The 12448-nt window shown below is 41.1% G+C and overlaps 1 protein-coding gene across 2 annotated transcripts in view; it reads left to right on the top strand.

The window, feature by feature from the left end:
- Positions 1 to 6643, top strand: part of LOC140729521 (acyl-CoA (8-3)-desaturase-like) — a 64369-nt gene extending 57726 nt beyond the window's left edge. For both annotated transcript variants that reach the window (XM_073049347.1, XM_073049346.1), the window contains exons 11-12: positions 1929 to 2054; positions 3066 to 6643. In XM_073049347.1, the coding sequence (XP_072905448.1) occupies positions 1929 to 2054; positions 3066 to 3117 (178 nt within the window). In that variant the 3' untranslated portion in view covers positions 3118 to 6643. The remainder of the gene's footprint in view (positions 1 to 1928; positions 2055 to 3065) is intronic.
- Positions 6644 to 12448: the final 5805 nt, after the last annotated feature.

Genomic DNA, 12448 nt, shown 5'->3' with positions numbered 1-12448 from the left:
TATGAATCCAGCTGGATGAATTTAAGTATATGAATAAGCAAAATAAAGACCTTGAGTAAAGTGAATTATTACCAGTGAAATGGTGAATTTTCAGTAACATTCTTCTGAATTTTGACTTGTGCTTATACTCAGATCCTTGGTTCAGTTAGATAGTATAACCGCTGGGAAGTCTGATCAGTTAAATACAATGATGGCCCTCTACTTTCCTCAACATTGTGTTCCACCCACAAACTCTAAACATACTTCATTTCTGCACAAGTAAAATTTGCTTTTTTAATTTATTCATTTTTTGAAATACAGTCATCATTGGCAAGGCCAAGCAACACACACAAAATGCTGGAGGAACTCAGCAGGCCAGGCAGCAGCTATGGAGAAAAGCAGAGTCAACATTTTGGGCCGAAACCCTTCAGCAAGTCCACTACTCCTCTCTTTCTTTCCCTTCAGTCCTGCTGAAGGGTCCCTGCTCGAAATGTCGACTGTACTCTTTTCATTAGATGCTGCCTGGCCTGCTGAGTTCCTCCAGTATTTTGTGTGTGTTGCTCGGATTTCCAGCATCTGCAGATTTCCTCTCATTTGTGATAGGCAAGGCTGAGTTTATTGTCCCAAGTCCCACCCCTCCTAGCCCATTGCCTTTGAGAATGCAGTGATGAGCTGTTGCTCTGACTGTTTCTGTCCTCCCACAGTGGATGGAAAGGAAGTACCATGATTTAGACCCAGATGTAGGAGCAATTGTCTATTTCCAAAGCAGAGATGGTGTGCAACTTGTAGGGGGGCCAGAAACTATTTCAAATCATTATGTTTGCCCATATATGTCAGATTAATATGATTCTTTGCTCACTCAAAGCAAGATGATACCATCTAGCTTGTTTGCAGAAAATTGATGCAGTCAGTTAGCAAAAGAACATAATATTGCACCTGTTTGGGGGTGGGCAGGGCCAGGTGGAGGAGAAACAAACAGTTTTCTGACTTGTCATGTTGCCTTTTGGCCAGAGAGTTACTGGGGAAAGAGGTCCTGTCTCCAGCTTCTATTGAAAGCTTCTTGAAAGCTGATGTTGTGCTTCTTATGGAATTGTTTTAGCTGCCACATTAATAAGCTGATAGTGAGTTCAACGGGTCTTAGTAGCTATACAATCAGTGGCCACTTTATTAGGTATACTTGCTTGTTAATGCAAATATCTAATTAGCCAATCATGTGGCACCAACTCAATGCATAAAAGCATGCAGACATGGTTAAGGGATTCAATTGCTGTTCAAGCCATATTATCAGAATGATATAGAAATGTTATCTAAGTGACTTTGACCATTGGTGCCAGATAGGGTGGATTGAGTATCTCAGAAACTGCTGATCTCCTTGTATATTCATACATAACAGTCTCTAGAGTTTACAGAAAATAGTGCGATAATGAAAAAACATCCAGTGAGTGGCAGATTTGAAGATGAAAATGCCTTATTAATGAGAGAAGTCAGAGGAGAATGGCCAGGCTGGTTCAAGCTGACAGAAAGGCAACAGTAACTCAGAAAAACGCTACAACAGTGATGTGTGGAAGAGCATCTGAATGCACAACACATCAAACCTTGAAGTGCATGGGGCCACAGCAGCGAAGACTGAACCAGCTTCCACACCTCTGCCTAATAACGTGACCACTGAGTGAATGAGAATGGTGGATTTAGAATGCAGAGCTCAGTAATAATGTAGTTTTAAGCTTGCATAGCTGAGGTTGTATTCTCATTACCACTTCTTTGTACAGAATGACACTGATGTTAGTGAGCAGCAGAATATGAAAATCAAAAATATGAAAATTCAATCTCGGAGAAAATAGACAGTGACTTCAGAAGGAAAAGAAGAATTAGTGGTGCCTAAAACAGGCAGCAATTTTATTGAGTTTGCATTTTAACTCTGACATTTAATTTCTATTCTTCCTTTGCAGCCTTTTCCCCACAATGCCAAGGCATAACTATTACAAGGTGGCACCACTTGTGAGGTCCCTCTGTGCCAAACATGGTCTGGAATACCAGTCCAAGACTCTGCTCACAGCCTTTGCAGACATAGTCCAGTAAGTAGAGACCGACACCAGCAGTTCCAAGCTATTAATACCTTTTTCCTGCACATTCATTCTTCTCTGCACAGCTGTGAATTCCAGTGGTCTCATCACCAACATTTCTGCCCAGGACCTTGAAAATCATGGAAGCCCTCAGATTATTACTAATTGTGTAACAAGAACAGCCTGTAGGGCAACACGCACAAAATGTTTGAGAACTCAACAGATGAGGCAGCATCTATGGAAATGAATGAACAGTTGACGTTTTGAGCCGAGATCTTCCAACCTTTTGGGATTCATTCAGAAGCACTCCCAAGTCCTTCTGCACAGCAGCATGCTGCAATCTTTTAACATTTAAATAACAATCTGTTCTTCTATTTTGCCTTCCAAAGTGGATGACCTCACATTTACCAACATTGTACTCCATCTGCCAGACCCTTGCCCACTCACTTAACCTATCTATATCTCTCTGCAGAGTCTCCATATCTTCTGCACAATTTGCTTCTCCACTCAATTTAGTGTCATCATAACTTGGACACACTACACTCAGTCCCCTCTTCCAGATCATTAATGTGTATCATGAACAGCTGGAGACCCAGCACCGACCCCTGGGCACAGCACTCACTACTGATTGCCAATCAGAGAAACACCCATGTATCCCAACTCTCTGCTTTCTGTTGATTAACTCATCCTCTATCCATTCACCCCCAACTCTATGCATCCTTGTCTTATGGATAAGTCTGTCAAGTGGCACCTTTATGAACGCCTTCTGGAAATCCAAGTAAATAGCATCATTGTCAGAGTTTAGCATCATCACAGGTCTAACCCTCTCAACATTCCTTTTCATTGTTTTCTACTAATAATATAACTTCCATTCCTTTAATCAGTCAATCACTCTATGCAATAACACTTTTAAGAAGTCAGTGCTCAATTTAAGCAGAGTGGTTGGTTCTTTGCAAAGGACAATAATTGTTTAGCAGATGTGGAGAGGCACTGGGGATTTATGCTTTTTGTGTTCTCTTGCAGCTCCTTGAAGGAGTCCGGTGAGCTCTGGTTGGATGCGTACCTGCACAAGTGATCAGTCTGGTGCTGCCACCTTGAAAATGGGAGGGTTATTCTGCATTTTGTTAACTCATGGGATATAATTTGAGTTAAAGAAGCTAAACCATTGAGAAGACAGCAGCAATTCTTTCTAAACATAAATACAGTTTGGGAATCTGTTTTGAACTATTGCTGATAAATGGTGTCACCTTCTTCCATGTCACCCATTGTCACTACCAGGTGTAGCAGCCAGAAAGGCAGTGATGTTTCCTTCATTCTACTTTCAACACTGTGCATCTCATGAGAGCTGTCCTTCCTCCAGCTTTTGCCTTTTGCCAGTGCCCCACAAACCTAGCTGGCAATTTAGTACCGCAAATCCATGCTCTCCAAATTGTGCACTGCAACTTGACTTTGATGCATGACTGCCAACAGTGGGAGATTGTCGATCCCACAGTCTCTCTGTGAATTCGGCAAAGTATTTAAACTGTGGATTATTGTAATGACATCTCCTGAATGCTGAAAGATAGACATCTGTCTCTCTTTTATTGATGGTATTGTCCTGCTTATTTTAAGTTGGTTGATGCTGCAGCAAGTGTGGGCAAAACTTTCCACGACAGTGGTTTATGGAGGGCTTTTTTTTTTCTGTTACCAACGTGCTAGTTACAACAGACTTGTATGCTTAAGTATAATTTGATTATTCAGTATTTACATACTCCATTGATGCCCAAGTCCAAAACCTAGGCATCAATGGTGCTCACAAACACTAAATAATTAAATGGGGAATAAAACAGAAAATGCTGTAAATATTCAGCAGGTTAGGCAGTGCCTATAGAGGGACAGCTAGTTAACCTTTCAAAGCAGTGATCTTTTCCCTGTTGTTTTGAAATGTCATCCTTTTGAAACATTAATGATTTCTCTCTACAACTGCTTACCAGTCTGTTAACCCGAGCCCTGATATTGTACAGAAATGGCCCTTTGACGTTATATCTTTGCCCAACTACGCTGATCTTACTTGTCTATTTAATCTGTATCTTTCGAATCCTTGCCTATTTAAGTGCTGGTTGAATATATCTTAAACATAGTAAATTGTATTTTGTTAATGTATCGGACTCCACCACCTCTGGTAATATGTTCCATATAATTAACCACCCTTTGTGTTCAGAAAAAATCTTACCCTTAAATCTACTTTAAACCTTCCTTTCAGCTTAAACTATGCCCTCTTGTCTTTACGCCTCTCATAATCTGCTGCAAGGAAATAATTTTCCCTGCAGGGCTCTTTTATTCCACCACATTTACTTTGTCAGGTCCTCTCTTAGGCAGCTGATGTCAGCTTTCTCCCAACTCAAGACCTTAACTCAAGCACCAACCTTAATTTATTTTCCTTAACTAACTTGAATTAACAAGGGAAATAGAAAAAAAGAAAGAAAACAAAGAAAGGACTTGTTAACATTGTGAAATGCAGGTCAGAATTATTGTTGAACCAAAAGGAGAACACAGGAAACACCCTGCAGTATCTGTGGCAAGAGAAATAATGAGTTTCTCCATCCGTAGTTGGTGCCTGAAGAGATCATTGTGCATTCAGATCCACTTTCAGACTCATTCAATTGTTCAACATTCAAAGTAAAATGTGTTATCACAGTACATACATGTCACCACATACAATGCTGAGATTCTTTCTGTGGGCATATTCAGCAAATCTAGAGAGCAGTAACTGTAAACAGGACCAATGAAAGAACAAGAGCATAGAAGACAACAAACTATGCAAATATAAATAAATAGCAATAAATAGCAAGAGCATGAATTAACAAGATAAAGAATCCTTAAAGTGAGATAATTAGTTGTGGGAACATCTCAATAGATGAGCCTGATGGTTGAGGGGATCTTGAACCTGGTGGAGTGAGTCCTGAGGCACTTGTACCTTCTACCTCAAGGAAGCAGAGAGAAAAGAGTATGGCCTGGGTGGTGAAGATCTTTGATGGATGCTGCTTTCCTACAAGAACATTTCATGTAGATGTGCTCAATAGTTGGGAGGGCTTTACCCATGATGTACTGGGCAGAATCCACTATCTTTTGTAGGATTTTCCACTCAAAGACATTGGTGTTCCCCTACCAGGCCATAATGCAGCCAGTCAATACACTCTCCACTACCCATCTATGGAAATTTGTCAAGGTTTCTGATGTCACACTGAATCTCTGTAGACTCCTGAGGAAGTAGAGGTGCTGTTGTGCTTTCCTTACAATTACATTTATATGATGGGTCCAGGACAGGTCCTCTGAGATAATGAAACCAAGGAATTTAGAGTTACTGACCCTGTCCACCTCAGATCCTCTGATGAGAAATGGCTCATGTACATAGTTGAGACTAGGCCTTCCCACCCAGAGCTGGGTTTATTCTCTCTGCTCAGTCTGCACCGATAGGGCCTGATGTCCATTCTCAATGGGAGGAGGCCTCACTGCTTTGATGCCCTGTGTCATATCTGACCTCCAGTGTGCCTGCGTGGTTTACACATTTCCTGGACTCCTATGGGTTTCCTCTGGGTTCTCTGGTTTCCTTTCACATCCCAAAGACATGCTGGATATGAGGATAGTCTTCTACTGCAAAATTACCCCTGTTATGCTGCCTGGTGGGAGAATCAGTGGAGTATTAATGAGTGTCAGGAAAATGTACAGAATTGTGATCGATGCGACTGATCTAATAGGGCAGAGACTTAATCAGCCAAATTTCTGCATTGCAAAGAAATGTAAATGTTTAACTCTTATGCATTGAAATGTAGTTTAGAGACTTAATTGAGTTTGGTCTGGAGCTACTGCCTCAGATACCCAGGTTTAATATCGTTTAGGAAATACAACAATCCAAATGACAGCTGATGAACAACTAACCCATTCAAAGACAAATTTCTTAACTATTGAATTCCATACTTACTAATTATCGTGTTGTAAATTCATGTATTTCTGTGTTAGTGTATTGTTACAAGAGGTTATGTTTTTAAAAAACTTTATCAGGGTGTGATAAGGTTGAGGTGAGGTTATTAATGAAATGATGACATGCCATTTAACTCCAGATTGTGTGTTGTCACCATTGATGGTGCCACAAGTCTGACATAAGCTTTGATAATAAATGCTGGTGGTTATTGATGAATCATGAAATGGCAATATGAGTAATCCAGCTTGTCTAGAACTTGTTATTTCAAATGTAGTGTTCACAAGCCAGTGACCATATCCAGCCTCAGATGATGGGGGTCAAACCTGGAACATTCGACTCCTGTCCAGTCAAATGACCATTGTTGCATTTAATCACCAGACCATCCGTTAATTGACTGTGCTCATATTATTGATGCTTTGAACTTGGTTTTCCACTCATATTGCTGACAGAAATCAACAGCCCTTAAATGACTTTCCAAAAACATTACAATTACACCAACAATGCCAATGTTCCCAGGGATTTTGTTTATGGAGTTTTTGGATTAGAAACAATTTGATTGGTTTGCTCTATTGTTCTTCACTCAATGTTCATATCTTTTATGTTAAATAAAGCAATTGAACATCAGTGTATTTAACCAGAATATATGGGTGTGTGTGAGATTCTGTGCACATGCAAGTGTTTGTTTTGACCACGAGGTGTCTGGTTTGATTCATGTCAGTGCTTCATTTATGGTTTGTTTCTACAAGTACTTCAGCTGGTTTTAAAAAGCTGGGATCCAGCTCAGAAACAGATCATTTGGCCCATTCCGCTCCAAACAAACAAAACTTCATTCATCAAATCCTGTCTTTCTCTTCTATTTCTTCTTCCTGTGTGTTTACCCACTTCCATTTTCAATCTATCCTTGTTACTGATCTAAACTTCTCCATTGCATAATAACTAAGGTCTTAAATAAATTGTGAGATGGATTTCAAATCATTGTGGCTGCATTATGGACAGGTCCAACGAAATTGTGGAGGGAGGAGTATTATTTACTTACATTAGTTAAGCATATTCCTGGGAGGTAAACTGCTTACTACAGAAATGTAAATATTTTAAACATCATTTTTGTCTGTTGTTATTTCTTAAGAACATTTTTGTGCAAAAACAGAAAAACAGTATTTTAGCCTAATGACAAGTTATTTCCAAACCAGTTTGGTTTATCTGTCAGCTACAGTACATGAATACTTTTTAACATATTGTTGTTGTTCCTTTCCATGCCTCGTGGTGCATCGGGAGGCATTTTTGCCATTTCTGTAGTATTTGACTGATTTTTACGAGCCAAGTTGCTAGCTCAACGTTCAACCCGGCACAGATGGAAAGTGTACAAGGAGACGGCCGGATTCTAACTCGGAACCATTTTCCTCAAAATCCAGTGCTGACGCCATGACACCACTGTCCAGCTTATTTTAACACATTATATGGTTTTAAATGCGCATTGGCACACCATTTCTGATTAGCCTAACATTATGTTGTACGTTATGCAGAACGATCTTCCTTTTTCTTCGCATGTTTTGAATGTTTCCTTTGCATATTTAACATATTTAGTAGCTGTTGCAATTTCGCCATGTCATGGCTTTGCTAAGTTCTGTCGGAGAAGTGGAAGCGCTGCATCTTCATTGTTTACAGCTAAAATGGGATAAGCAGAGAAGTAGTGCACTGTAACTCTCAAAGCAAAGCAGATCCTTTGACTACGTATTCATGTCTATGGAGGGTCTCAACAGTCAATATCTCACTTTTGATCTTCCATTGCTTCCCTTGGTGAATGGTGGTTTATTCTCCCAGTTTCCAGGGCTGTGATTGGTTTGCTTTATGCAGGCAGCAGGGATGGTGGGTCTGGATCCTGGGGTTGTGTGAACAGACTACACGTACTGGAACAACAGAGGGGCAAGGTGGAGATCCTGGGAACTGGGTCCGGTAAAGGAGCAACTGAGGTTCAGGGGGTGGCCAATAGAGAAGGCAGAGCTATACCAAAAATTAGATTAGATTTCCTATTCGAGGATTATAAAGCCTCTTCATTTTTTCTACTAAAACTTTAGAATATATTTTAATACATTTTTTCTGCATATTTATGAATATTTTGCATTTGTTTTTTCTTACACTGCTGGGCCATGTAGAAATTTGAAGTGGGGAAATAAAATGTCACATTCCATTCCTAATGCCAAATGACTTCTAGAACAGCAATGGGAGCCACATATCAATTCTTGTGTATAACCATTACACAACTTTTTGCCAGTCAGAATGCCAGCCTTCGGTATTATTCTGTCTTGCAGAAGATCTCTGCCCATCTGGTACTGTTCTCTGAATCCACATGTTCTGACCACAGGCCACAAGTCAGTATGCAGTGCCTCGTTGAATGCTTATATACTTTCCTACGATTTGTGTCAAAGAATTCAATAATATTGGTCAAGAATTATTTTTAAGTTTGAAATCCATCCTGAACATTCATTTTGTTTGCTTTTTACACGCTTCCCATCGATGTAAATCTGATTTGTGAGGTTTTTCAGCTTTAGTTTGTAATTCATATTAGATGGAAACTCACCTTCTCAATATCACATATTAGTACTCCCGTGATCTCTTCAAGCTCATAATTTGCAATTCGTCCTGAACGAAGTACCGAATAGTTTATCACCTTCAATGATTGTTTTATAATGTATCGCCGATTATGCACTGCCTCTTAGTGTTTGCTTTGATGCATTACATCAGAGAGCGCGTGTCCTGAAATAAATGGCAATTAAAGTCCGTCCGTTTCTACAAAGAGCGCCTGATCTATAATGTTCAGATTCCTGTCAGTAAAGTTACAGTCTATGTCATTACTGTCAACGAGACCAAGCAACACCGCAGCGTCCATCCAAATCGTACAGGAGTCTGATTGCCACCTCGCTGATTTTTATTCATTCATTTTATTCACCTCGCTGGGCCGCACTGATTTTTATTTATTTAGCAAAGCAGAGCGATATGGGCCTTCCGAGCCATGCCGCCCAGCAACCGCCGATTTAACCCAACGGTACCAGTTCGTCTTTGGGCGGAAAACCGGAGCACCCGGGTAAAGCACACGCCTTCCACGGGGAAGACGTGATTAAACTCTGGCGCCCCGAGTCGCGCCAAGCACCTTTCGGCACCCAGACGTGAAATACTAACACCTTGCACAATCTGTTCCCAGCCAATGTGAAATGCTGAAACACTATCATCTCTCACCCACTGCCCATAACTACACCCTGCATCACATACTTCCACCCAATTCAGAGTCATGGAACACTACAGCACAGAAATACCCCCTTTGTCCACGCCAAGCCATTAATCTGCCTAGTCCGATGGACCTGCACCTGGACCATACCCATCCGTGTACCTATCTAAACTTCTCTTAAATGTTGAAGTCAAACCCATATCCACCGCTTGCTCTACCTTATCACTACCCTCTGTGAGTGAAGCAGTTCCCTTTCATGTTGCCTTAAACCTTTGATCTTTCACCCTTAACCCATGACCTCTAGTTGTAGTCTCACCCACTGTACCCTTCAAAATTTTGTATATCTCTATTAAATCTCCCCCGTAGGGAATTAAGGCCTAACCTATTCAACCTTTCCCTATAAATCAGTTCTCATAGTGACATCATGTACCAGCAGCCTTACCCAGTGCCCAGACTGGCACTGTACCATCTGATGCAAGTAATGCACACCCTAGGATTCTTGTTTCAACCTAGACTCCATTCTGATATAGCACATCCATCCATCACTATCAGGGTATCACTGACACAGTCCCCAGACTAGCTGTGCTATGGTGTCAATAGACAATAGATGCAGGAGTAGGCCATTTGGCCCTTCTAGTCAGCACCACCATTCACTGTGATCATGGCTGATCATACACAATCAGGACCCTGTTCCTGCCCTCTCCCCATATCCCTTGACCCTGCTATCTATGAGCTCTATCTAACTCTCTCTTGAATGCATCCAGAGACTTGGCCTCCACTGCCTTCTGGGGCAGAGCATTCCACATATCCACCACTCTCTGGGTGAAAAAGTTTTTACGCATCTCTGTTCTAAATGGCCTATCCCTTATTCTTAAACTGTGGCCTCTAGTTCTGGACTCACCCATCAGCGGGAACATGCTTCCTGCCTCCAGCTCATCCAATCCCTTAATAATCTTATATGTTTCAATCAGATCCCCTCTCATTCTTCTAAATTCTAGTGTCCATTGCTACAGGACACAGCCAGTACTCTCACTGGTTAGGTTCACCACGTGATACAGTACACGTTGTATCTGCTGTAATAAAAAGGCATAAATATGCTACGCAGTTCAGTTAACTACCCGCACTGCAGTACAACACTCTCAAATCAAATAGGTGTTAAACAGGTTTAGAGGTGAGTTTAGGAATACCACTGTTATGTGCCTTCAGATTCACAAACACTGGAATAACTCAACCAGTCAGGTACCTGGAGTTGAAACAGTCAGCATTTCAGCTTGTCTCCTCTGGGAGATCCAAAGAGCATTTAATCCATTAGGAATTCAGTCACTGCAATGTTTTCACTGTAAATATTGTAAATGTTCATTCACCCCATTCTGATTATACAGTAGTTAACTTCCTTCATCTGTTCCCTGTTAGGTATCTGCATCATTTTCTACTTTTAGAGTCATAGATTCATACAGCACAGAATCTGGCCCTCTGGTCAACTAACCCGTGCACCTATCTATACTAATCCCATCTACCTGCATTTCTTTTACATATATATATATATTTATAGATATATATTCAAGATTGTTTATTGTCATTCATCAGTACACAAAGTGAGTAGAGATAACCAAGGAAATTATAGACCAGTGAGTCTTATTTCAGAGGTGGGCAAGTTGTTGGAGAAGATCCAGCGAGGCAGGACTTATGAGCATTTGGAGAGATGTAATCTGATTAGGGATAGTCAGGATGGCTTTGTCAAGGGCAGGTCGTGCCTTATGAACCTGATTGAATTCTTTGAGGATTCTTCATTGATGAAGAGAGAGCAGTGGATGGATTTCAGTAGGGCATTTGATAAGGTGCCCCATGCGAGGCTCATTCAGAAAGTGAGGAGCATGGGATCCAAGGAGAGCTTGCTTTGTGGATCCAGAATTGGCTTGGCCACAGAAGACAAGGGTGGTTGTGGATGATTTGTATTCTGCCTGGAGGACTGTGACCAGTGGTGTTCCGCAAAGATCTGCTCTGGGACTTCTCTTCCTGGTGATTTTTACAAATGATCTGGATGAGGAAGTAGAAGGGTGGGTTAGTAAGTTTGCTAATGATACAAAAATTGTGAACGTTGTGGATAGTTTGGAGGATTGTCAGAGGTTACAGCGGGACATCAATAAGATGCAAAACTGGGCTGAGAAGTGGCAGATGGAGTTCAACCCAGATCTGTGTGAAGTGGTTCTTTTCTGTAGGTCAAATTTGAAGACAGAATATAGTATTAATGGTAAAATTGTTGGCAGTGTGGAGGATCAGCGAGATCTTGGGGTCCATGTCCATAGGACACTCAAAGCTGCTGTGCAGGTTGATATGTTGTTAAGAAGGCGTATGGTGTGTTGGCCTTCATCAACCATGGGACTGAATTCAAGAGTTGTGAGATAATGTTACAGCTATATAAGACCTTAGTTAGATCCCACTTGACATACTGTGTTCAGTTCTGGTCACCTCATTATAGGAAGGACGTGGATACTATAGAGAGAGAGAGCGCAGAGGAGATTTACAAGGATGTTGCCTGGATTGGAGAGCATGCCTTATGAGAACAGGTTAAGTGAACTTGGCCTTTTCTCCTTGGAGTGACGGAGGATAAGAGGTAAACTGATAGAGGTATATAAGATGGTAAGAGGCATTGCCCATGTGGATAGCCAGAGGCTTTTTCCCAGGGCTGAAATGGCTAACACGAGGGGGTATAGTTTTAAGGTGCTTGGAACCAAGGGGATGTCAGAGGTAAGTTTTTCACACAGAGAGTGGTGGGTGCATGGAATGCACTGCCTGTGGCAGCGGTGGAAGCAGATACAATAGGGTTGTTAAAAGACTCATAGAGCTTAGAAAAATAGAGGGCTATGTGCTAGGGAAATTCTAGGCAGCTTCTAGAGTAGGTTAGGTGGTTGGCACAACATTACAGGCCAAAGGGCTTGTGAAGTGCTGTAGATTCTCTATGTTCTATGTACATGTGTAAAGAACATAAATTTTACTCCAAATCCGATGCAACATTAAAAATTCCACAATAACAATAAAGAACACCTTAAACATAGATACATAAGATCAGCTTATATACGTTGACCATCCATGCCCTGGAAACTCGTTTTTGTTTACTTTTTTTTGAATGTTGTAGCTTATTTTAGTTTTCCAGCACCTGCAGTATTTTGCTTTTAAAAGACTGCTTGGCTCTGGTGAACGACGCCTCAGGGAGAGGAGAAT

The sequence above is a fragment of the Hemitrygon akajei genome, chromosome 6 (assembly GCF_048418815.1).
Source record: "Hemitrygon akajei chromosome 6, sHemAka1.3, whole genome shotgun sequence".
Classification (NCBI taxonomy): Eukaryota; Metazoa; Chordata; class Chondrichthyes; order Myliobatiformes; family Dasyatidae; genus Hemitrygon; species Hemitrygon akajei.
The sequence above is the reverse complement of the archived record's forward strand: the minus strand, read 5'-3'. Positions and strand labels throughout refer to the sequence as shown.